This window comes from Lutra lutra, chromosome 8 (genome assembly GCF_902655055.1).
Source record: "Lutra lutra chromosome 8, mLutLut1.2, whole genome shotgun sequence".
In the NCBI taxonomy this organism is placed as follows: Eukaryota; Metazoa; Chordata; class Mammalia; order Carnivora; family Mustelidae; genus Lutra; species Lutra lutra.
The window spans coordinates 53711656-53739641 of record NC_062285.1 but is presented as its reverse complement, the minus strand read 5'-3'; the positions used below and the strand labels follow the sequence as shown (position 1 = coordinate 53739641).

General features: G+C 36.8%; 2 protein-coding genes and 1 pseudogene across 2 annotated transcripts; all 3 read left to right on the top strand.

The window, feature by feature from the left end:
• The first annotated feature begins 1202 nt into the window (after positions 1–1202).
• LOC125107452 (olfactory receptor 12-like) lies at positions 1203–2138 on the top strand. Its single transcript, XM_047742566.1, has one exon. It carries the CDS (start codon positions 1203–1205, stop codon positions 2136–2138), a length of 936 nt encoding a protein of 311 aa, XP_047598522.1.
• A 9109-nt stretch (positions 2139–11247) lies between these two features.
• LOC125106899 (olfactory receptor 12-like) lies at positions 11248–12213 on the top strand. The gene has a single exon (XM_047741486.1). It carries the CDS (start codon positions 11248–11250, stop codon positions 12211–12213), a length of 966 nt encoding a protein of 321 aa, XP_047597442.1.
• Positions 12214–15515: 3302 nt separating this feature from the next.
• Positions 15516–25885, top strand: LOC125106898 (AP-3 complex subunit delta-1-like; annotated as a pseudogene).
• Positions 25886–27986: the final 2101 nt, after the last annotated feature.

Below are 27986 nucleotides of genomic sequence, written 5' to 3'. Positions count from 1 at the left end.
TTGAAATGTTAGTTTTCTTTTATATTTTATGATAGCTTATTGAATAGTAAACCACTCTGTTCCTCAATCTCATGCCTCTAAAGAAGCTTTTTAAATATTTTTTTCTTAATTTCTCCATACATAAAATAAAATAAAAATTACTTCCTTTTTCTACCACCATGTTTTAGGGACACTTATAGCCATAACATCATATGTCTAAGTAAATATAATGCAAGCTTGTTTAAATACACATTTCTTCATTCTTCTTTCTTCATTCTTCTTCATTCTTCTTTCCCCCATTTTTACCTATCTTAAAATTGTCATATGTGCCCTCTTTCCTCCATATGCACAGATCTTTGTATTTTTACTAGATTTGTCTGTTTCTGAAAGGACAGAATAATCTCTATCCAAGATCTTAGAATTCCCTACCTAGATTCCACCCTGAAAACTCCAAAGGGAATAAGAGTGGGAAAGAAGGAAGGATGGAAGGAAGGAGGGAGGGAAAGAAAGAGAAAAGGAGAAAGAGAAAAAACAAAAGTCTGATGAAATCATGCTTAGAAAATATACTCAAGAATTGCTTCTGTTTTTAGTAAGTGAATTGTGCCAATAAGAGTCACATCACCATAGGGACAAAAAATAATGGAAGAAATAAGAATATGAATTACCAGGTAAAAAGATGATTCTTTTGTCAGAATATGAAGCCCTTTTCCTCATAATAAAAGAAAAATGAATATAATATTTGTCTGTTATTTTTTATAGTAGATAAGGAAGCTAAATGATTTAAAAAATAAAAAGAGATAATCAATTTAATGGATTTTCACTCCAAATGAAGTTTTAAGTGGATTATTATGTCTGTGAGAAATATATTCCACAAGAGAAGGCAACTTTCAATGGTAATAACTGATAATAACTCAAGGGAAAAACAATTGACGAGCTCTTGTTTCTACACACTTTGTTAGAATCTCTATTTCTCCAAAGTATGCTTAGAGAACAAGCCTGCATTATTTGCAAAATAGGTATATCTCAAAGGGTGACCAATCAGATTAAATTCTTTATTCTTTAAAAATAACAATTTGTTCTGTATTGCTGTTTTGTAATTTATTGGGAACAATATGATGAAATTTTTTCTATTCTAGCTTTTAGTTATTTTTACTTAAACTAGTGCTCTGATCACTTATTTCTTTCATTTTTACCATCTCTCCAGTTCCACCTACATCTCAACCATGAAAAACGAGCTAAATAGGAATTACTCAGAAGTGACAGAATTCATTCTGCTAGGCTTTGTAACCCCTCCAAAACTACAAATCCTCTTATTCCTAGTGTTCTTGCTAATCTATACAGTCACTGTGGTGGGAAACATTAGCATGATAATTGTCATTAAGATGGACTCCAGACTTCAAATGCCTATGTATTTCTTCCTTAGAAACTTATCCTATTTAGATCTCTGCTACTCCACAGTCATCGCCCCCAAAACTTTAGCTAACTTCCTGTCTAGTGAAAAGAAGATTTCTTATAATGGGTGTGCGGCCCAGTTTTTCTTCTTTGCTCTATTTGTCACAACTGAAGGCTTCCTTTTGGCTGTCATGGCATTTGATCGATTCTCGGCCATTTGCTCCCCTCTCCTTTACCCTGTGCACATGTCGCAGAAAGTCTGTGCTCAGTTGGTGACTGGATCCTACATCTGTGGAGGCATCAACTCCATCGTGCAAACAGGTTTCACCTTCAGTTTGCATTTCTGTGGAGAAAACAGACTGGACCACTTTTTCTGTGACGTCCCAGCCCTGATCAAGATCTCTTGTGATGACACTTTTGTGAACGAGATTGTGCTATTCTTTCTCTCTGCCCTCATCATCATTACCACCACAACTGTCATTCTGGTTTCCTATGCTTACATCCTCTCCACTGTCCTGAAGATTCCCTCTACCCATGGCAGGGGTAAGACCTTCTCTACTTGCGGTTCCCATATAGCTGTGGTGAGTTTGTTCTATGGGACTGTGTTCTTTATGTATGCCCAGCCCAGTGCCATCGCCTCCCCAGAGCAAAACAAGATCGTAGCGGTGCTCTATACATTGATAATACCAATGCTAAACCCTCTAATATACAGTCTGAGAAACAGAGATGTGAAAGATGCTGTGAAGAGAATACTACACCGGAAATGATTCTTTCTGTGATGTTTGTAAAACCATGAGGCAGTAGACACTGTCTGTTTTCTAAGGGTTCCAGTTATCCTTGTTCTTGGAATATTAATATATCAAAGATATTTTTATATATGGCATCCAATGTTTTTCTAAGTGTTACAAAATGGTATTTCTATGCTTAGAATATATGAAAACATTGTTTTCAATTTTGGATGTGATAATAATATCTTCATTTCAGTTTTACTTTAGGAAGTAAATAGTAAGAGCTGCTATTGTATGAGAATTAAAATATTACATCTGTGTGAACTATTCTATCCTACAAAGCAAGTATATTGATACTCATTTGGAAAAGAGAGCAGCCATACTGTGTAGGGGCAAAACAGAATGGTAATGGTTACATATAGCACTTTTGAGTAAAGGCCCCTTTCTTTCCCAAAGACTCAGGTTTATATTTTGAAGACTATCATCCTTAGAATGGCTACTGCTATAAAAAGAGGACCCCCAGTATATTATTTAAGAATTATTTACATGGAAAAAAAAAGAATTATTTACATGGAAAATATGTGGCAATAATATTGTATTAATTTTTAATTCTTCATTTTTTCTAAATATTAAGTGATATATTTTATAATAAAAGCTTATACATAAAGAACATATAACATCACTGTTATCATTGTTTTTCAAATGAGGACATTGAGGCAGTTGGAGACTAAGTAACTTGGTATAGTCAAAACTCAACACTAGTATGGTTCCAGAATTTTTATTATTCAAATATATATTGCAAAGCATGTGGAATATTCTAAAGATGTAATCTCATAATCTAGAAACAGCTATTTCTGAAGGGAGGTAGAGATATGGGGTCAGTCCTGTCATTGACCCATTATCCTGTCATTATTTTAATTTTTTCTTGAGAGAGAGAGAGAAAGAGAGAGAGCACAAGCGAGAATGGGGGCTCGGCAAGAGAAAGGGAGAGAGAGAGTCTCAAGCAGTTTCCATGGCAACTCGGGGTTCAATCTCATGACTCTGAGATCATGACCTGAGCTGAGTCAGACACTTACCTGACTGAGCCACCCATGTGCCCCATATCCTGTCATTATTTGTGCAAATATTATTGTGTTTATTCTCTTTTGAAATTTTAATCAATTTTGCATGTGAAGTAGCATAGCATTTGTATATAATTTTATTTTTTCTCTTTTTTACATATACTTACCCATTCAAAATCTGATATTTTCAAATATTAAAGTTTTCATATATTATATTTGAATTTTAGTTATTATAAAGTTCTTTTTTATGTTATATGGTGTGGACTGAGGTCTTTATTCAAGTGTTTTTCCAACAGTTAAGAATATTTTTAACATTTAAAAAATGTAGAAAGGAAATAAAAGTTTTGCCCTGGTTTGTCATAATATACAGTGCTTTTTATATACTAATGAATACAATTTTCTAATGCTTTAAAATCCTGCTTTAACATGGAGTAGTTCCATAATATTCTTTTCTGAAGTAAGTGCCTAATTATCATGGTAAATGATATGATTGAGAGGATCCAGAACCACTTAGTGTTCCTGGAGGGTTCTGGCTCCAGAAGCTAATTCTGGATGGACACAGCTGCAGTTGCTGCCATCTGGTGGCTGTCATCCAACTAAATCTGAAGTGAATTCTGGATACTGTGATAGAAAGGAACTTCCAGAACGATGGTTAAGAATTCAAAGCTCTTCGAGAGGAGTCAAGATGGTGGAGAAGTAGCAGGCTGAGACTACTTCAGGTAGCAGGAGTGAAGACAAAATATACTATTGGGACTACATAAAAATAAAAGGTTTCTGCACAACAAAAGAAACAGCCAACAAAACTATAAGGCAATCTATGGAATGAGAGAAGATATTTGTAAGTGCCATACCAATAAAGGGCTAATATCCAAAATATATAGAGAACTTATAAAACTCAAAACACCAAAAAGGAAAAATCCAATAAAATAATGGGCAGAGGGGGAGGAGTCAAGATGGCAGAGAAGTAGCAGGCTGAGACTACTTCAGGTAGTGGGAGATCAGCTAAATAGCTTATCTAAAGATTGCAAACACCTACAAATCCAACGGGAGATCGAAGAGAAGAAGAACAACAACTCTAGAAACAGAAAATCAACCACTTTCTGAAAGGTAGGACTGGCAGAGAAGTGAATCCAAAGCGACGGGAAGATAGATGCGGGGGGAGGGGCCAGCTCCCGGCAAGTGGCGGAGCAATGGAGCACAAAATCAAGACTTTTAAAAGTCTGTTCCGCTGAGGGACGTCGCTCCAGAGGCTTAACCAGGGTGAAGCCCAGGCGGGGTCAGCGTGGCCTCAGGTCCCACAGGGTCAAAGAAGGATCGGGGGTATCTGAGGGTCGCAGAGCTTGCAGGTATTAGAACGGGGAAGCTGGCTACAGAGACAGAGCCAAGGAGTGTGCTCTCAGCTTGGCGTTACCTTGAACCGGTTGCAGGCTTGGTCAGCTTGGAGCGCGGCCGGAGGCCACGGTGACGGGAGTAATTGGGCACTGTTCTCTGAGGGCGCACTGAGGAGTGGGGACCCCGGCTCTCGGTTCCTCCAGGTTGGAGACCGAGAGGCCGCCATCTTCATTCCCGCCCTCCAGAACTCTATGGAAAGCGCTCAGGGAACAAAAGCTTCCTAAAGCAAACTCGAGCAGATTACTCAGACTGGCCCCGGGTAAGGGCGGTGCAACTCCGCCTGGGGCAAAGACACTTGAGAATCACTACAACAGGCCCCTCCCCCAGAAGATCAACAAGAAACCCAGCCAGGACCAAGTTCACCTACCAAGGAGTGCAGTTTCAATACCAAGGAGAGCAGCGGAATTCCAGAGGAGGAGAAAGCAAAGCACGGAACTCATGGCTTTCTCCCCCTGATTCTTTAGACTTGCAGTTAATTTAATTTTTTTTTCTTTTTCAATTTTTATTTCTCTTCTTCTGCTAATTTTTTTAACTTTTACCTTTTTCTTTTTTAATTTAACATTTTTTAACTAGTTTATCTAATATATATATATTTTTTCCTTTTTATATTTTTTCTTTATTGGTTTTCTTTTTTAATTTTTTTTTCTTTCTGAACCTTTTTATCCCCTTTCTCCCCCCTCACGATTTGGGATCTCTTCAGATTAGGCTAAAGCATATTTTCCTGGGGTTGTTGCCACCCTTTTAGTATTTTACTTGCTCATTCATATGCTCTTATCTGGACAAAACGACAAGGCAAAAAATTCACCACAAAAAAAAAAAACAACAAGAGGCAGTACCAAAGGCTAGGGACCTAATCAATACAGACATTGGTAATATGTCAGATCTAGAGTTCAGAATGACGATTCTCAAGGTTCTAGCCGGGCTTGAAAAAGGCATGGGAGATATTAGAGAAACCCTCTCAGGAGATATAAAAGCCCTTTCTGGAGAAATAAAAGAACTAAAATCTAACCAAGTTGAAATAAAAAAAGCTATTAATGAGGTGCAATAAAAAAAGGAGGCTCTCACTGCTAGGATAAATGAGGCAGAAGAAAGAATTAGTGATATAGAAGACCAAATGACAGAGAATAAAGAAGCTGAGCAAAAGAGGGACAAACAGCTACTGGACCACGAGGGGAGAATTCGAGAGATAAGTGACACCATAAGACGAAACAACATTAGAATAATTGGGATTCCAGAAGAAGAGGAAACAGAGAGGGGAGCAGAAGGTATATTGGTGAGAATTTCCCCAATATGGCAAAGGGAACAAGCATCAAAATTCAGGAGGTTCAGAGAACCCCCCTCAAAATCAATAAGAATAGATCCACACCCCGTCACCTAATAGTAAAATTTACAAGTCTTAGTGACAAAGAAAAGATCCTGAAAGCAGCCCGGGAAAAGAAGTCTGTAATGTACAATGGTAAAAATATTAGATTGGCAGCAGACTTATCCACAGAGACCTGGCAGGCCAGAAAGAGCTGGCATGATATATTCAGAGTACTAAATGAGAAAAACATGCAGCCAAGAATACTATATCCAGCTAGGCTATCATTGAAAATAGAAGGAGAGATTAAAAGCTTCCAGGACAAAAACTGAAACTGACAAAACCTGAAAGAATTTGCAAGCACCAAACGAGCTCTACAGGAAATATTGAAAGGGGTCCTCTAAGCAAAGAGAGACCCTAAAAGTAGTAGATATGAAAGGACAGAAACAATATACAATAACAGTCACCTTACAGGCAATACAATGGCCCTAAATTCATATCTCTCAATACTTACCCTGAATGTTAATGGGCTAAATGACCCAATCAAAAGACAGAGGGTATCAGAATGGATAAAAAAACAAAACCCATCTATATGTTGCCTACAAGAAACTCATCTTAAACCCGAAGACACCTCCAGGATTTAAAGTGAGGGTGTGGAAAACAACTTACCATGCTAATGGACATCAGAAAAAGCAGGAGTGGCAATCCTTATATCAGATCAATTAGATTTTAAGCCAAAGACCATAATAAGAGATGAAGAAGGACACTATATCATACTCAAAGGAACTGTCCAACAAGAAGATCTAAAATTTAAATATCTATGCCCCTAACTTGGGAGCAGCCAACTATATAAACCAATTATTAACAAAATCAAAGAAACACATCGACAATAATACAATAATAGTAGGGGACTTTAACACTCCCCTCACTGAAATGGACAGATCATCCCAGCAAAAGATCAACTAGGAAATCAAGGCCTTAAATGACACACTGGACCAGATGGACATCACAGATATATTCAGAACATTTCATCCCAAAGCAACAGAATACACATTCTTCTCTAGTGCACATGGAACATTCTCCAGAATAGATCACATCCTGGGTCCTAAATCAGGTCTCAACCGGTATCAAAAGATTGGGATCATTCCCTGCATATTTTCAGACCACAATGCTCTGAAGCTAGAACTCAATCACAAGAGGAAATTTGGAATGAACCCAAATACATGGAGACTAAACAGCATCCTTCTAAAGAATGAATGGGTCAACCAGGAAGTTAAAGAAGAATTGAAAAAATTCATGGAAACAAATGATAATGAAAACACAACGGTTCAGAATCTGTGGGACACAACAAAGGCAGTCCTGAGAGGAAAATATATAGCGGTACAAGCCTTTCTCAAGAAACAAGAAAGGTCTCAGGTACACAACCTAACCCTACACCTAAAGGAGCTGGAGAAAGAACAAGAAAGAAACCCTAAACCCAGCAGGAGAAGAGAAATCATAAAGAACAGAGCAGAAATCAATGAAATAGAAACCAAAAAAACAATAGAACAAATCAACGAAACTAGGAGCTGGTTCTTTGAAAGAATTAATAAGATCGATAAACCCCTGGCCAGACTTATCAAAAAGAAAAGAGAAAGGACCCAAATAAATAAAATCATGAATGAAAGAGGAGAGATCACAACGAACACCAAAGAAATACAGACAATTATAAGAACATACTATGAGCAATTCTACGCCAACAAATTTGACAATCTGGAAGAAATGGATGCATTCCTAGAGAAATATAAACTACCACAACTGAACCAGGAAGAAATGGAAAGCCTGAACAGACCCATACCAGTAAGGAGATTGAAACAGTCATCAAAAATCTCCAAACAAACAAAAGCCCAGGGCCAGATGGCTTCCCGGGGGAATTCTACCAAACATTTAAAGAAGAACTAATTCCTATTCTCCTGAAACTGTTCCAATAAAATAGAAATATGAAGGAAAATTTCCAAACTCATTTTATGAGGCCAGCATCACCTTGATCCCAAAACCAGACAAGGATCCCATCAAAAAAGAGAACTACAGACCAATAGCCTTGATGAACACAGATGCGAAAATTCTCACCAAAATACTAGCCAATAGGATTCAACAGTACATTAAAAGGAATATTCACCACGACCAAGTGGGATTTATTCCAGGACTACAAGGTTGGTTCAACATCCGCAAATCAATCAATGTGATACAACACATTAATAAAAGAAAGGACAAGAACCATATGATACTCTCCATAGATGCTGAAAAAGCATTTGACAATGTACAGCATCCCTTCCTGATCAAAACTCTTCAAAGTGTAGGGATAGAAGGCACATACCTCAATATTATCAAAGCCATCTATGAAAAACCCACCACAAATATCATTCTCAATGGAGAAAAACTCAAAGCTTTTCCGCTAAGGTCAGGAACACAGCACGGATGTCCGTTATCACCACTGCTATTCAACATAGTACTAGAAGTCCTAGCCTAGCCATCAGACAACAAAAGGAAATTAAAGGCATCCAAATCGGCAAAGAAGAAGTCAAACTATCACTCTTCGCAGATGATATGATACCATATGTGGAAAACCCAAAAGACTCCACTCCAAATCTGCTAGAACTTGTACAGGAATTCAGTAGAGTGTCAGGATATAAAATCAATGTACAGAAATCAGTTGCATTTCTCTACACCAACGTCAAGACAGAAGAAAGAGAAATTAAGGAGTCCATCCCATTTACAATTACACCCAAAACTATAAGATACCTAGGAATAAACCTAACCAAAGAGACTAAGAATCTATACACAGAAAACTATAAAGTACTCATGAAAGAAATTGAGGAAGACACAAAGAAATGGAAAAATGTTCCATGCTCCTGGATTGGAAGAATAAATATTGTGAAAATGTCTATGCTACCTAAAGCAATCTACACATTTAATGCAATTCCTATCAAAGTACCATCCTTTTTTTTCAAAGAAATGGAACAAATAATCCTAAAATTTATATGGAACCAGAAAAGACCTCGAATAGCCAAAGGAATATTGAATAAGAAAGCCAAAGTTGGTGGCATCACAATTCCGGACTTCAAGCTCTATTACAAAGCTGTCATCATCAAGACAGCATGGTACTGGCACAAAAACAGACACATAGATCAATGGAACAGAATAGAGAGCCCAGAAATAGACCCTCAACTCTATGGTCAACTTATCTTTGACAAAGCAGGAAAGAATGTCCAATGGAACAAAGACAACCTCTTCAATAAATGGTGTTGGGAAATTGGACAGTCACATGCAGAAAAATGAAATTGGATCATTTCCTTATACCACACATGAAAATAGACTCGAAATGGATGAAGGACCTCAATGTGAGAAAGGAATCCATCAAAATCCTTGAGGAGAAGACAGGCAGCAACCTCTTCGACCTCAGCTGCAGCAACATCTTCCTAGGAACATTGCCAAAGGCAAGGGAAGCAAGGGCAAAATGAACTATTGGGAATTTATCAAAATCAAAAGCTTTTTCACAGCAAAGGAAATAGTGAACAAAACCAAAGGACAACTGACAGAATGGGAGAAGATATTTGCAAATGACATATCAGATAAAGGGCTAGTGTCCAAAATCTATAAAGAACTTAGCAAACTCAACGCCCAAAGAACAAATAATCCAATCAAGAAATGGGCAGAGGACATGAACAGACATTTCTGCAAAGAAGACATCCAGATGGCCAACAGACACATGAAAAAGTGCTCCATATCACTCGTCATCAGGGAAATACAAATCAAAACCACCATGAGATATCACCTCACACCAGTCAGAATGGCTAAAATTAACAAGTCAGGAAATGACAGATGCTGGCGAGGATGCAGAGAAAGGGGAACCCTCCTATACTGTTGGTGGGAATGCAAGGTGATGCAACCACTCTGGAAAACAGCATGGAGGTTCCTCAAAATGTTGAAAATAGAACTACCCTATGACCCAGCAATTGCACTGCTGGGTATTTACCCTAAAGAAACAAACGTAGTCGGGGCACCTGGGTGGCTCAGTGGGTTAAATCCTCTGCCTTCGGCTCGGGTCATGTTCCCAGGGTCCTGGGATCAAGCCCCACATCGGGCTTTCTGCTCAGCAGGGAGACTGCTTCCTCCTCTCTCTCTGCCTGCCTCTCTGCCTACTTGTGATCTCTATCTGTCAAATAAATAAATAAATAAATCTTTAAAATAAAAAAAGATACAAACGTAGTGATCCGAAGGGGCACGTGCACCCGAATGTTTATAGCAGCAATGTCTACAATAGCCAAACTATGGAACGAACCTAGATGTCCATCAACAGATGAATGGATAAAGAAGATGTGGTATATATACACAATGGAATACTATGCAGCCATCAAAAGAAATGAAATCTTTCCATTTGCGACGACGTGGATGGAACTAGAGGCTGTCATGCTTAGCGAAATAAGTCAATCGGAGAAAGAAAACTATCACATTATCTCCCTGATATGAGGGAGAGAAGATGCAATTGGGGGGTTCAAGAGGTAGGAGAAGAGTAAATGAAACAAGATGGGATTGGGAGGTAGACAAACCATAAGTGACTCTTATTCTCACCTAACAAACCGAGGGTTGATGGGAGGAGGGGGTTTGGGAGAGTGGTGGTGGGGTTATGGACATTGGGGAGGGTATGTGCTATGGTGAGTGCTGTGAAGTGTGTAAATCTGGCGATTCACAGACTTGTACCCCTGGGGATAAAAATATATTATATGTTTAAAAAAATAAAATTTAAATATCAGAATATTTTGAGAACCAAATTAACTGCATCTTGTGGTGGGAAAGGAAATGACTATGTTTTTACCCAGTTTACCATTCATAATGCAAAAATAATTTTTAGCTGCTTGTTTGCTGATCTAGTTTTTTTTTTTTTTTGGCTAATATTTATTATGCTTTTAAGATGTTCTAGTAATTGTAAATGTTTCTTTTCACACTCAGTCTCATGTTATCTTCATTAGTAGTCCTATAATGTAGGTATTATTAGTATCTTCCATCTGACAGAAAATTTCAAGGCATTGGAAATGCAGGTAGTTATCTTAGATTCCGTTGGATTGAAAGAGGTAAAATTTGGACCCAGTACATGTGATTCCTTAGCTTGGAGCAAATGACATAGAATGACTGATGTCATCACTTGTCCCAGACATCCTTTGCCCATCCACATTTCCCATATGACAAGGATACTAAATATATTAGAAGAAATAAGGCTGTTTTGTCAGAGGTGTAGTCAAGCACACCTCTCAATACTTTTTCTTCTACTGAGAACCTCAGGAACCAAACGTTAACAAGGCATTGCATTTCACAGGCTTCATGACCATCCACTTATTTTCTCAGATAAGTCTCAGCTATGAAGAAAGAGCTGAACAGGAATTACTCAGAAGTGAATGAGTTCATTCTGCTGGGATTCAGAACAGCTCCAGACATACAGATTCTCTTATTCTTACTCTTCTTGCTCATCTACATGGTCATTGTGGTGGGAAATATTAGCATGATAATTGTCATTAAAATAGACTCCAAACTTCATACACCTATGTATTTCTTTCTCAGAAACTTGTCCTATTTAGATCTCTGTTACTCCACAGTCATTGCTCCCAAAACTCTGGCTACTTTCTTGTCAAAGGACAAGAAAATTTCCTACAATGGCTGTGCAACACAGTTCTTTTTCTTTGCTCTCTGTGTTGGGACTGAAGGCTTTCTTCTGGCCATTATGGCACATGATCACTTCTCCGCCATTTGCTCGCCCTTCCTCTATCCTGTACGTATGTCTCAACAGGCTTGTGCTCGTTTGGTGATTGGTTCCTATATATGTGGAGGTGTTAACTGCATGATACAAACAGGTTTTACCTTCAGTTTGCGTTTCTGTGGAGAAAACAGACTGGACCACTTTTTCTGTGACGTCCCAGCCCTGATCAAGATCTCTTGTGATGACACTTTTGTGAATGAGATTGTGCTGTTCATTCTCTCTGCCCTCATCATCATCACCACCACAACTGTCATTCTGGTTTCCTATGCTTATATTCTATCCACTGTCTTGAAGATCCCCTCCACCCATGGCAGGAGTAAGACTTTCTCCACTTACAGCTCTCACATCACTGTGGTGAGTTTATTCTATGGTACTGTGTTCTTCATGTATGCCCAACCTGGGGCCATGTTCTCACCAGAAAAAAGCAAGATTATAGCTGTTTTCTATACTCTTATCATCCCTATGTTAAATCCACTGATTTATAGTCTAAGGAACAGAGAGGTGAAAAATGCTGTGAAAAGAGTATTGTTAAAAAAAATTATCTTTTCACTGACACCCAGCCATCTATGAAACTGCAGATAGACTAAAAGCAATATTTTCAATAATTTTTTATAGAATAGTTTCAATGAAAGCCATCCAAAAGTTTTGAAGATCAAGGTTTGTTTTATTTTTTATAACATCAATAGATTCTTTAGGAAAGACTAAAAACCAATATAGATTTTCATAATCCTACATAATTATTTCACAGTGTGATATCTAGTTATTATATAGGCTTGTTCTCCATGTTTTATTTACTTAGGTGTATGAAAAATTGCAACTTACAAATATAGTATACTACATTAATACATTCAACTTATTGATATAATATCTATAAATATATGTGAATATGTGTATTTACTTATCCATCTATGTATCAGGAAAAGGAAAAAGCTGAAAGAGACACACACTATGCTGTATGTTTTCCCCAAATCATAATCAAGTTTGCCACTGTCCAATCTTTGCAAATGAGAATTCAAGGTGCTATGGTAAGGTGCTGGTTTTGTCTAAATTATACAAAGGAGTGGTACAAAGTATTACACTAATAATATCCTTCATAATATCCTTCCATCATCTAAAAATTAATGATTCCATCAAGAAGCAAAAAGTAAAAAATGAATAAATAAATAAATAAATAAATAAATAAATATGGTTCCTATAAAACTATTTTGTCATGGGATCTTATAATAAATGTTTGATAAACTTTCTGCTATCAGTCATGTTTATTGGTTTCAATACTGTCTATTTATATTCTGGGATCATTTTCACAACCCGTATATTGATTGAAAATCCTTATTTTTCTCTAGATTTGAAAAAATATTGCTATGGAGGAACATAAAATCACATCTTAATATAGTTTAATTCTTTTGATGTCTGTGGTTTTCTATACTTTGTATTATTAATCCTTAGAACTTCATCTTTTTATGTTCTTTTTTTAAAAAGATTTTATTTATTTATTTGAGAGAACATGAGAGAGAGAGAGCACAAGTGGGAGGAAGGACAGAAGGAGAGGGAGAAGTAGACTCCCCACCGAGCAGGGAAGGGAGACTGATATGGGGTTCCATCCCAGGACCTGGGGACTGTGACCTGAGCCGAAAGCAGACACTTAACTGACTGAGCCACCCAGGTGACTCCAGTTTATATTCCTTAATTAAATTTGCCATAGTTTTGACTTCATACCATGAGAATTTTGAGTTTCTGATTTAGATATATTCAAAATTACAACTCATAAATTTAATACAGACATTTAATACAGAACATATTAGGTTCATTAATATGATATCTGCATATATGTATTTCTGAATTCATATGTGGAATTATTGGTTACTTTATTTTCTGTTTTCATTTTAATGACATATTTAAAACTTTTACATAATTTTCCATGTAATTGACTTTTGTTTTCATCATTATATAAATAATTTTTCTGTTTACTTTTAATGTTAAGGATTCTTTAAATGATGTTTCTTATTCTGATGTTCTTGACTTATTTAGATGATAACTTTTTATTGTTGTTTAAATGTAAAAAACAATATCTCATAGATGAAAGAGTATTTGATAACTTTTTACTCTATTTTAGGATTTTAAAAACAGTGAAATCAGAAAAATAACAAAACTTCCGGGCACCTTGATGGCTCAGTCGATTAAGTATCTGCCTTCAGCTCAGGTCATAATCTCAGGGTCCTGGGATCAAGCCCTGTGTCAGGTTCCCTGCTTAGGGTCTGCTTCTCCCTCTTCCTCTGCCTCTTCCCTGTCATGCTCTCTCTCTCAAATAAATAAATAAAACCTTTTTTTTTTTTAAAGAAAAACAACTAAACTTCATTAATCTGTCAAATTGCATTTATACAAACTGAATGAACACACATTCTAAAGGGGAAGATGTTAGACATATTTTCTTTAAAATTAAGAATAGAAAATTCTTAAAATTAAGAATAGAAAAATTAAGAAATAGACAAAATGTCCATTATCCCCCAAAAGATGCAGTTCAGCATCTTATTGTATCTAGTAAGAGCAATGTGATGATAAATAGAAATTTCAAGTATAAGAGATTAAGTATATGAACTTATATGTTATAACTTATAACTTAAGTTGCTTATAAGTTAAGTAAATGAACAGTTCATTTACATTATTTTTATTCATTTACATGATTATTTACAAAGAAAATATGTATGTTTCAAATGTGTTCATTTACATTATTATTTATAAAGAAAATATGAAGGAAGTGTTTATATAGATGTCTGGATTAATATAAAAAATCAATTTCATGGGGTGCCTGGGTGGCTCAAATGGTTAAGCCTTTGGCTCAGGTCATGATTTTCCAATCCTGGGATTGAGCCCTGCATTGGGCTTTGGCTCATTGGCAAGTCTGCTTCTCCCTCTCCCTGTGAACAACTGAAATGTTTAATAAAAGGCTATGCCATTTATATCTGTATCAGAGATTATCAAGAATTTAGTATAATTCAGCAAAAGATGTATAAGACCTCAATGTGGAAAATTATAAAATTCATTGGATTATGCAGTAGAAAACTATCCTTCAAAAATTACAAAGAAGAAGAGAAGAGTGATGTCAGCAAGATGATGGAATAAGCCATCCACGTCTCATATTCCTGAACAATAATTTGTCATCCATCCAGCGACAAAACTGCCTTTGTGGGAGGTTTGGGATCCAGACTGGAGACTGTGCAGTTCAAGACTGTAGAGAACTGTTTTGAGATCACTGGTCCACAATCAAGCAACTTGACTTGTCAACATGGTGCCAGTTACAGTCCTGGAAACAGCTCTAAACCCCTGAAGACTCAAATACAGCCCCTTTTGTCTTGATCCTGTGACCAGTCCCATATGGCAAGGCACTTAAAGGCAATCATGTCCATCCCTGGGTTGGATAACAAGCATTGCAAACTTCCATCTTGTCTGTGGACCCTGAAATAGGTGGCAAACAAGCTCTAGCCCCTCTCAGCCAGAGTCTGGGAGCTCCTGGAGATAAGCCCATCAAACTGAGTCAGACTGTAGATTCTGAGTAGTCCTGTAATGGGGTTCCAGCCTGTCCCAGCAGCAGTTCATCAGGTGTCCTGCTGACACAGGGACTAAGCAGGAAACTCTTCTGTCTGCACACCCAAAGATCCGAAAGGGCCATATATTTGATTCCAGGTCCCTACAGCCACAGCGGCCAGCTGTCCTGCAGGTCTGGGGATGCAGCAGGAGATACTATTTGTGTATCTGGTGATAGATTGCGACTGAGGACCTGACTATGGACCCTGAAGCAGATTCTCATCTTAGTACCACCCTCCTGAACAAACTACTTGAGGCAGTCCCATCTACCCAGAGAGGCCAGACCAAAAATGTCCACCGGAGTCCCTGGTAATAAGCATGCCAAATACAGACCCCACTACAGACCCAGTGACAGTCTCAAATTGGCTCCAATCCAGCACTACTGCAATTCCGGAGATAATTCCATCAGCTCAGGGAACCAAAAGAAGGACTTCACCTGCCAAAACCAGTCCATAAATCCTGGAGGAGATGTTTACTCCTTCAAACAAGTGGATACCAATGCAAAGCCACATAGATCATGAAGAATCAGACAAACATGATGACATCAACAAATGAAATTAACAAAGATCTTGTAACTGACCCCATAGAAAAGGGGATCTACAATTTGCCTGAGAATTCAAAATAATTATGTTAAAGAAACTCAGTGAAATGCAAGAGAGCACAGACAACTAAATAGAATCAGAAAAACAATGCATGAACATGTTGTTGTGTAGAAAACAGGTTTTCTTCATAATTTTAATGTAAACATATCAGCCAATCTAATAAACTTTTCTGGAAGTTTCAGTACAAAGAAAAAAAATTTCAAGGGAAAAAGAAATTTCCAGGGAATAAATGTAGCATTGATCAATTGTGCCTTGGGAGTATGAATTGTTTCTCATCCACAGGAAAAAAAAATGAAATTGAGAAAAAAGAATTAATACAAGGGCTTCAATTGTGTAAGAACAGATAAGTACAAGTAAAGGGAAAAAAATTCCAGAGAGTAAATGTAGCTTAGGTCTATTTATTCTGCCTTGGAATTATGAGTTGTTTCTGTTCCATAGGGAAAAAAAAATGAATAGAGAAAAAATTTTCAAGATTACAAAAGACTTAAATCATGTAAGTAAAGATAAATACATGTAAGAGTAGTTTTGCCCATCAAAGGGCACTTTATAAAAAGTAAAGTCATAAAATGCAAGCTTAAAGAATATGTTCACAGTACTCACAACCAATAAGATTATATACTGAGCTCTACACATCTGTAAGATGGTGCAATTGACCAATATATTTTTTAAAGATTTTATTTATTTATTTGACAGACAAAGATTATAAGCAGGCAGAGAGGCAGGCAGAGAGAGAGGAGGAAGCAGGTTCCCTGCTGAGCAGAGAGCCCAATGCCGGGTTCCATCCAGGACCCTGGGATCATGACCTGAGCCGAAGGCAGAGGCTTTAACCCACTGAGTCACACAGGCACCCCTGCAATTAACCAATATTAAATGCATAAAATATTAGCACACACTTCACAGAAGAGCAAACGATACTGAAAATTTATTGGGATGTTCTATATCAATCGGGTTAGAAAAATGGAAATCAAGATTGTAATACAAAATTCAATTTTATACCTACTTAATTGGAAAGAAATGAAAAAGTCCTACCAGGCCAATGCTAGAGAGCACATGGTCCACAGCATGCATTCTTTTTTTTTTTCTTTCTTTCTTTTTTAAGATTTTATTTATTTATTTGACAGACGAGATCACAAGTAGGCAGAGAGGAAGGGAAGCAGGCTCCCCGCCAAGCAGAGAGCCCGAAAAAGGGCTCCATCCCAGGACCTCGGGATCATGACCTGAGCCAAAAGCAGAGGCTTTAACCCACTGAGCCATCCAGGTGCCCACACAGCATGAATTCTTAACAGGAGAATATTTTCTGTAAGGACCAAACATTGTTTCTTATTTTTTTAATGTACAATTTTCTTTTGTATCATATCCTTTATATTTACACATGGAATAAAAATTCTGTTTCTGTATATATACACACAGTGTACAAACGGTTATACAGTATGTTTGTAGTATTAGTATTAACATTTCATGGTTGTTATTATAAAAATGTGCAGAATAGGCTCTTGGGGGTGACAATGAAAAAATAAGATTGAATCTGTAAATGGTCTACAGGTTATATTTACATTACTTTTGATTGTGTAAATAAGTAAAGATAATTTGGGAAGTTTGTTGTTATCTCATATAGTGCATTATTTATGTATCTTAAAACAAACTCTTTTCCCAAACAGATACCCAAGAGAAGATCTTACACATGTAGGGGAGAAGATATATGTAAGAATACTGATGACAGCGTAGTTAACAAGATAAAAATTCCAGAAATAAAATGTTCCTCGACAGGAATTTTGATCAATGAAAACGAATGTTTTTACACACAGAATATTATGAAACAAAGAAATTATAGATATACCCACAATGAGAGTGAATCTGAGCAATAATATATTAAGGATGAAAAGTCAGTCCCAAAACATTACGTACAGAATTTGCTTTTTTAAAAAACTAAAGTCCATATTCAGATTTCATTAGTGTTTTTCTTAACATTATTTTTCTTTTCCAGGAACTCTCTCAGAATACCATATTATACTTTATTCTCATGCATCTTTAGCCTCCTCTAAACTGTGACAGTTTTTCAGACCTTCCTTATTTTTGATAATCCTGATAGTTTTGAAGAGTACTGATCAGTTATTTTGTAGAACGCCTCTCAGTTGGGGTTGTCTGAAATTTTTGTTATGGCTGGACTGTGGTTGTGAGTTTTTGGAAGGAAGTCCATACAGGTAAAGTGTCCTTCTCAACACATCACATCAAGGATACATAAGGTGCATACTAACATTACTTAACCCCTGGCAATGTTAACCTTTATCACCTGGCTAAGGTAGTGCTTATCAAGTTTTTCCTCTGTAGTTACTTTTTCTTCCTTTTCACACAGTTCTCTTTGGAAGCAAATACTAAGTGTAACTTCCTCTTCAGGAGTAGGGAGTTAAGCTTTACCTCCTTGAGGGGTGTGCATACATAAATTATATGGAATTCTTTATGTGATACTTTTTAATAAAGGCAACTGAAATTAAAATAATTAAAAAGACATGTGTATTCACTCAAATTATGTTAAATGTTAGCAACTGAATGATTAACAAAGGAGTCAGAATATTACTTTGGGATGGGAGGATGAAGGTATGAGAGGAGAGGGAAAGGATTAATGTCTACATGTGGTCTGAAGTTGATAGTGTAGCATGAAACAAGGATTACCATAAATCCCTTTGTACACTTGAAGTTCAAATATATTAAAATTATAACATAGTATTATTCTGTGTGTGCTTAAATATTTTCCCCAGAATCCTATCTGATACATTATTAATATTTTTGTTTCTTCTTTTTTGTTTGCAGTTTGTTTTTTCTTTCACCTTTGCAACCCTCTCTACTTGCAGTGTTCATTCAGTTCTCTTTCTTCCCACTTTTTTAAAAAAGATTTTATTAATTTATTTGACAGAGATAACAAGTAGGCAGAGAGGCAGGCAGAGAGAGAGAGAGAGAGGGAGGAGGAAGCAGACTCCCTGCTGAGCAGAGAGCCCGATGTGGGGCTCAATCCCAGGACCCTGAGATCATGACCCAAGCCGAAGGCAGAGGTTTTAATCCACTGAGCCACCCAGACGTCCCACGTTTGGTTTGTTTGTTTGTTTATAAGTTTTATAACTCACAAACATTTTCTCCCAGGTTTCCCAGAAATTTTATATCTTAGGTTTTGCATCTATTTCAATGATGTGTTTTGAGTTAATTTTTGTTTGTGGGGAGAGGTATAATAAATTTCTTTTTTTTTTTTGCATATGGATATGCAATTGTTCCAGCACTTTGTTGAAAAGATGATCTCTTTTTCCAACTGAATTGCTTTTGTGTCCTTGCTGAAAAATCAAATGATCAGGGGCGCCTGGGTGGCTCAGTGGGTTAAGCCGCTGCCTTCGACTCAGGTCATGATCTCAGAGTCCTGGGATCGAGCCCCGCATCGGGCTCTCTGCTCAGCAGGGAGCCTGCTTCCTCCTCTCTCTCTGCCTGCCTCTCTGCCTGCTTGTGATCTCTCTGTCAAATAAAAAAATAAAATCTTAAAAAAAAAAAGATTAAAAAAAAATAAACTACTTATGGGGCACCTGGGTGGCTCAGTGGGTTAAGCCGCTGCCTTCGGCTCAGGTCATGATCTCAGGGTCCTGGGATCGAGTCCCGCATCGGGCTCTCTGCTCAGCAGGGAGCCTGCTTCCCTCTCTCTCTCTCTCTCTGCCTGCCTCTCTGTCTACTTGTGATCTCTCTCTGTCAAATAAATAAATAAAATCTTAAAAAAAAACATTTAAAAAATCAAATGATCATATAGGCATATATCTATTTTTGGACTCTCTTGCTTTGGTCTATTTGGATATCTTGATGTTAATTCCATATTGATTTATGTTGTATTATAATTGCAACACTAGTATTAAAATTATTTAGGCCTCCAACTTGTTCTTTTTCAAGTTGTTTTTAGCAATCCTAGTTCCATTGCATTTCTATGTAAAACTTTAGAATAAACTTACCAATAACTACAGAAAACTTGCTGTGATTTTGATTTATATTGAATTGAATTCAGAGATCAATTTAAGTATAACAAATCTCTTAATATAACTGATCCTTCCAATGAATCAGTGGAACATCTATAGATCTATAGATAGTGGAACATCTATCCACTTATTTAGGTCTTCTGTAGTTTCTCTTGACAATGTTTTCTAGTTTTTAGTGAACTGGGCTTACACATCAGTCAGATTTATGACCAAATGTTTAATATTGTTATTGTATAAAAAATTATGGTTTTTTTGTAGAATATAGTTCTACTCAAACTCCTCTAGAAAATAAAGTAGAAATAATAAACCCCAATTCATTTTGAGACCAACATGACTTTGCTAGCATATCCATCTCTCATGAAAATATATGCAGAAATTCTTGATAAAATTTTAGAAAAATTGAATTCATAATATATAAAAAAGGATACTGCATCATGACCAGTAAAGTTTATCCCAGGAGAGTAAGGTTGGTAGGACGTTTATTAATTTTGGTAGCTTTTCTGTAGATTCTACTGAATTTAATGCACAGATAATCAAGTCATCTGCTAATAAATGTAGTCTTACCCTTCTTCCTTTTTATTTTGGGTGACTTTAATAGCTTTTTCTTATGTATCACACTTCCTTGAACCAAATTCAATGGTGAACAGAGTTGGTGAAGCAAGATATTCTTGTCCTATTCCTGGTGTTAGCAGAAAATTCTTTCACTATTAGGCATGATGTTGTTTTATTGTGATGCTTTTGGTGAGGTTGTGGAGCTTCCTTTATAATTTTCTTATAGCTTGCATCAGAAATGGAAGTTGAATTTTTCCTTATCAAGTATTATTATGGTTTTTCACTTTTAGTTTGAAATAGGCTGAATTATTTTGTGTGAACAGGCTGAATAACATCCACTAGTTTTCTCATGAGGTTGTATGGTTATGATCTCACCAGAAGGAAATAAGCTGCAGTGTCTTTTGGAAATTTAGGTATCCTTAGAGGGAATTTGTACATCTTTTTTCTTCCTCCTTAATTCATAAGGGCTATAATTTTTTTTAATTAAAATTTTCTCTCTTTGGCTGCTGTTCAAGCAGTGGTGTGTATCAAAACTTAGTGGCTTAAAACAACAAACATTAAGAAGCTCATCATTCAATGTTTTATAGTGAAATAAATGGTGTTTCATGGTCTCACTAAGTATCTGCCTGTTTGCTGATAGGTGGCTGACTGCCTCTGAGGGCTCTAGGTCACGTGTCTCATTATCTAGAATACTCATCCTGTCTCTTTAAAATGATGATGGGCACAGAGTTCACAAATAAAGCAAGAGGGCAATTTGCAAATTCTCATAAAGGTTAAAAACTCCCACAAAAAAACAAAACAAAGCAAAAAACAAAAAACTCCCACAACATCAATGCCACATTATATATAAGTTGATATAATTCACAAGCCACCCTAGATTCAAAATAAGGAGAAGTGAATTTCATTTCTTTGTAAGAAGGAGCTGGAAAACATCAGAGTGATATTTATTTGTCATTAACTACAAAATGATATCCCCCCCCATTGAAAGGTATAGAGTAACAAATTAGAAAGACCAAGTGTCCCTGATGAATATACGACTACTACACAATTCCTGTGTTATCTCAAGATAACAGTTTTTTGAAAGGGAAATAAATGTACAGTTTATTTAAGCCACATTTATTTTCTGATTAATGAACTAATAACTTTCAAGAATCATGCTTGCAAATAAGCAATTTCAGCCTGGCTTTTTCTGTAGGGGAGTCAAAACTTTACTTCTACCCATCCCTAGTCTTCATCTGGATCTCAAATGAAGACAGATTAATAAGAGAAAAAAACAGTTTACTAATGTGTGCAGTGCACATCACATGGGAGAACACTTAAATGAAAGTAAGTTAAAATGGTGAGTTAGAATTCCAGCATATATAACATACTCAATGAATGACAGTAAATTTACACAGAACTGACAGGACAAAGGAAAGCAGTTTTAGGCTTCCACAGTGCAAATGGAGAGAAGGTAAATATATGTCAGAAAACACTAATGGACTAATTTTTATTTGCAGATTTCTTAGGTGCCATCTCTGGTCTATTAACAGTCTGTCTCTAGTAAAAGAAGAATTTATATCTTTAGGCAAAAAGGGAGAGCTTTTTCTGAATTTGTTATTTCTTAATTGCCTTTAACTCAGAATATTTTTATGTCAAGGAGGCATATTTTGGGATGAAATTCTGATTTCCTTCATCCCCCCACATAGTGATGCTGGGTCATTGCTTCTCCCACACCATGATTTTGAGATTTATTTCCCAGGAAGTATAAAACAAAGGATTTCCAGATTTGGAGACAGCATAGAACATGAGTGCACTTCATACCAAAGGGTCAAGAGATTAAAAGTATATTATAAACACACCTGAAATGCTTCAGGATTCCTCCTGCACTTGTATACCAGAATACTGGCTATCAAACTCTACCCAAAATTCAGCAATTAATATTTCCCAAAGGAGAGATGCAAGTATACCAAAACTGAGACTTTACCAGTAAATGATCCATAAAGATTACAGTAAATTCTCAAAGCAATAAAAAGTCATGTTATGTAAAGAATGAAAATGTGCACTTTAGATATTTTATCTTTATCAAGAGCCTTCAATAAACAATGTGCCAAATAAATGTTGAAAGATAAAGACACAAACAAACAAAAGTATCCAATAAAAATATATGGAGGAAATGTACAATGTAGCAGGACTCTTTTGCAACTTCTGAACTCTGTCATTATAGCAGAGAACAACCGTAGATAAACATGAATAAATGAGCATGGTGGCTAAATTTGCCAAAAACTTTATTGACACTGAAATTTGAAACACATATAATTTTCTTGTGTCATAAAATATTATTCTTTTGATTTTATCCAATCATTTAAAATTGTGCATTTGAAAGTGAAAAAAAATGTTTTTAACTCACAGGCATATAAAAAGATTTGACCCAAGAGCTGTATAGTTTTTTGATTCCTGATTTAAATACTTATCTTTCAGAAGAATTTGAAATAAGAAAATAAGATTTTATTTTACTCTTATTTATTCCACTTTGAAACTTTTAATTTCTGTAGATTCAAGCTTCTGGCCTGTATTATATTACTTCCATATGAAATATTTCAGGACACATTTTATTCAGTGGAAATCTTTATTTTTATCTTAGACAGTCTATCTCCTTTTCATATCTGAAAGATATTTTCATCAGATATAGAATTCTACATCTGTAGTTTCTTTCTTTCTTTTTTTTTTTAAATAGGAATTTAAAGATGTTACTCTGTTGTTTCCTTGTTTGCATGGTTTCATAGGAGAACTTTTCTATTTTCCTATTCTTCTTATACTCATTTCTTTCACAGATGTCCTCCCTTCACTTTTCTGGCTCCCTTTGTGATGTTCTCGTTGTCTTTGGATTTAAGTAGTTTGAATATGATATGTCTATGTGCAGTATTTTTGGTATTTACCCTGTTTGGTGTTCTCCGAACTTCATCAATCTCTAGTTTTGTGTCTGTCCCTTATTTTGGAAAATTTTTAGCTACCTAGATGCCTTATTTATCAAACTTACCTGCAAACTTATCATCAAACTTATCTGTAAATTATCTAAGATTTCAATTACACATGTGTTACACTGTTTGATATTGTCCCACAGTTATTAGATGTTCTGCTCTTTCCTTTAAAAATGTCTTATCTCTTTGTGCTTCAGTTTAAATAATTTATATTGATTTATCTTCATGTTCATTAATTCTAATAATTTTGGGGATATGTGTGAAGTATATTGATGAGAACATCAAGGACTTCTTCTTCTAGCTTACTGCATTGATTTCTAACATTTCCATTTTTTTCTTATAGTTCCCATCTTTCCCCTAAAATTAAATTTATGATCTTCCATGTTTTCTATTATTTCCATTATAGCCATTGACATACTAGTCAAAGTTATTTTAAAATCTCTGCCAGAGGGGGCACCCAGATGGCATAGTCAGTTACGCCTCCAACTCGTGGTTTCAACTCAGGTCCTGATATCAGGACTAGGACATGGAGCCCTGTGTCAAGCTCAGGGTTCAGAGATTCTCCTTGAGATACTCTCTCCCTCTGGGCACCTGGATGGTTCAGTCCATTAAGCATCTGCCTGCAGCTCAGGTCATGGTCCCAGGTTCCTGGGTTTGAGCCCTGCATTGGACTCCCTGCTCAGCCAAGAACCTGTTCTCCCTCTCCCTCTGCTTGTGTTATCTCACTCTCTCTGGCAAATAAAATAAGTAAAATCTTAACAACAACAACAAAAAGATTTTGTCTCCCTTTCCTCCTGCCCTCCCCTATGCTTGCTCTCTTTCTTTCTCTCAAATAACAACTTTTCAATAAGCAAATAAATAAATTCTCTGCCAGAAAGTTACAGATAGGGGTGCCTGTGTGGCTCAGTGGGTTAAGCCTCTGCTTTTGGCTCAGGTCATGATCTTAGGGTCCTGGGATTGAGTCCTGCATCGGGCTCTCTGCTCAGCTGGGAGCCTGCTTCCCCCTCTCTCTCTCTCCCTGCCTCTCTGCCTACTTGTGATCTCGCTCTGTGTCAAATAAATAAATAAAATTTTTAAAAAAGTTACAGATAAGTTGAAAAAATAGTAAAAAAAAGAGTTTCCTTAAATTCCCTACTTCCCATACTATTAATGTTTTACATAATCATGGAATAATTATCAAGAATAGAGAATTAAATAGTATTGGATTATACCTTATGGCTAAAGATACAAAGTCATTCCCCAATGCTGTATTCTAGTAAGGAAAAGTATTTTTCACAATTTTGATTTTAATTAAAAAATATTTGATTCATACTTTTTTCCTTATTGTGGAGATCTAAACATGTTAAATTGTTTTTGACCAGTGGTTTACTTGGCAACAGATTCTAAAATTTACAATATCAGGGAATTGTTGTCATGGCCCAGAAGCTCAAGAGGACCCTTGAGCCAAGAATGATGAAGAGTGGACTCAGAGAAGTGGGACTTCAAGCTGCACTTTGGCTGTACCTTTGTTATGGCACTTGGCCACAATACCCTGCTACAGTGAGACCTTTGTCAAGTTGCTGGAGTCTGAGGACCTGGGTGAACATGAGCTCAAAGTCAATGGCAATACTATGTCCTTCCAGAAGCTTCTAGCAAACATCTGTTTCCATCACCATTTTTTCATGGTGGGCAAAGTAGACTCCTGTTCCGTGTACAGCTGCTCCATCCAGGGCCACCATGCCTGCCCCCTGGTGAAGAAGGGGAGAAGTCTCCATGGAATTTCCCATGAGAATGCAGCCACCTGACACTGTTGGACAACTTGTTGGAGGAGATGAAAGTAAGGCTGGCCAGTGCAGAGCCTGGCCTACAACCTTGCCAGGAGAGGGCATTCATCCTGGGTCCACTGTTGCTGCCGTTCAGGGGGCACAGTGATATGTTGCATTGGTTTATCTTGTCATTTTTACTTTGACTCTGTCCAATGTCTTTGGCAAAAAGCCCTGTTGCAGCCCCCAACCAGCAGAGGCTCTGATAGCTAGGCCAGCTGTCTCAGCAGCAAGTATAAGCACTGTCCAGGCTGAGGGGACTCAGTGGACAGCACAGAGTGGTGTGTTCTGCCTCTAGTCTCTCAGGTCCCCCAGATACCCTTTGCAGGGATACATGTTCAAAGCAGATATACTCCTCTTCACTCTCACAGCCATGGATCAGGACACTGCTGGCTAAAGGGTTATGAAGGCCGCTGGCTGTTATGTTCTTTGTGTCCCACCCATGTGTTCATCTGCTGGGTGGGGGACTACCACAGGGATCCAGTCAGGATCCCTGATGGAGCAGGACCTGAACCTTGTTGGTTTACATTTGTTTTCCTATTCAGTGAAATGTGTCTTGGTTGGTGTTGTTTGGTGAGTGGTGGGACTGTTTGGGATTCCAGGTCCCTTCTGTTGCTGAAAGCTCCCCAGGGTTTGTCCCATGTTGTGCCCAGAGCTTCCAGGAAGGCCCAGCCCTGGCATGGCCCTCGCCATGGGCTGGACAAAAGGACTCTGGACCACCCCAAGAGGATGTACTTCCTTAGGGATGATGGTCCTCAATGATGTAACTTCTTTTTTTTTTTTTCTTAAAGATTTTATTTATTCATTTGACAGACAGAGATCACAAGTAGGCAGAGAGGCAGGCAGAGAGAGAGGAAGGAAGGCAGGCTCCCTTCTGAGCAGTGAGCCCGATGCAGGGCTCCATCCCAGGACCCTGAGATCATGACCTGAGCCGAAGGCAGAGGCTCTAACCCACTGAGCCACCCAGGTGCCCCGATGTAATTTCTTTTTGAAGAACATTTATCTCTTTAGCATGTAACCTACTACAGAATCTTGTACAGTAATTCTAGAACCTCAAAATTTTATGATGTGTTATCTAAGAACTGATGTGCTTTGACATTTATGGATAAAAGGGAGAGAGACATATCACCATGCTGTAATGATTTTGTGTCAAGATAATCCAATAAACTTGTAAAACAGAAGCAAATATGAGGGAATTGTTAATGAGCTTTTCTAGTTTTTGACTTTTTATTTTCAGAGAATAGTATCTGCATGATATGCATTTCTAATTGTGATAATTCTAACTTGATTGCCTAATATTTTTTTTTGTAATTGTTACTTATGTACTGAAGAAGAAACTATTTTTTTGTTTTAGCAACACACACATTATAGGTCTGTTATTTATATATGTTCTTGTATATCTATTGTATTAATCTTGTTACTTGTACTTCTTTACTTCTTTACATTTTTTCTCATTTCTTGTCTGCTTTATTTTTTAATATTTAGTAAGATATGTGATGATCCCATACTATGATGGTAAACTTGGCAATTTGTTTCTGTAATATGCTTTCTATATAGAAGCTATTTTATTAGTTAATTGCAATTTGAGAATAGTTTTATTTAGTTCTAAATTTCATTTTTATCAATATAAGAATATTTCTATTTTAATAATGTCCTTATTGCTATCTTTGATTTATCTATGCATTTTATTTTTTTTTTTAGATTTTTTTTAAAAAATTATTTATTTAATGAAGAGAGAGTGCACAAGCAAGAGGGTAGGGAGAAGCAGAGGGAGAAGTTGACTCTCCCCTGAGCAGGGATCTCAATATGGGTCTCATCAATATGGGTCTCAACCCTAGGACCCTGAGATCATGACCCAGGCTGAAGGCAGATGCTTAACCGACTGAGCCACCCAGGTGCCCCATTATCTATGCATTTTAACTAGATCAGAAGTTGACAAAAGTTTTATATAGCCCCCAGAAAGGTGGAAAATTCCTGTAGCTCTTCATCTTTGCCAGCGCTTATCTGTCTTCTTGCTATTAACCAGTCTACTCAGTGGAAAGTGGTATTACATAATGAGTTTAAATTTAATTTCCATACTACATGAACTCAGTGGCCATTAGTGGTCAAATAAATGAATGTTTTTTTGCTCATTTTCATGGTGATGTGTTTATTTTTAATTTTTTGAGTTATAGGTATTCTTATATATTCAGGATAAAAGAACTTGGGGTCTGAGTTCAAGTCTCATGTTGGGCACAGAGCTTACTTAAAAAAAATCATGATATAGAAAGTTTCCATATTCCAAAAAATATTTTTATGCACCTTTACAGTCAACCCCCTTTCTCCATCCTTAGCCTCTAAGAATCACAGATCAGCTCTGTCATTATATTTAACTTTCCAGTATTACATACAAATGGAATCACATAGTATCTTTTTTTAAAAGATTTTATTTATTTATTTGACAGACAGAGATCACAAGTAGGCAGAGAGGCAGGCAGAGAGAGGCAGGGGTGGGGAAGCAGTCTCCCTGCCGAGCAGAGAGTCCAATGTGGGGCTTCATGTCAGGACCCTGGGATCATGACCTGAGCCGAAGGCAGAGGCTTTAACTCACTGAGCCACCCAGGCACCTCTACACAGTATCTTTTTGTAATAACATCTTTCTCTTAGCATAATGCTTTAGGGACTTATTTATGTTAATAAATATGTTAATATCCGCAGCTTGTTCTTTTCATTGCTGAGTAGTATTTTATTACATAGAGATGTACTGTAATTTGTTTATCTATCAACCTATTGAACCTGAATTTGATTTGCTTTCTTTTTTTTTAACATTTATGGAAAAAGCTACTGTGAACAATTGTGCACATA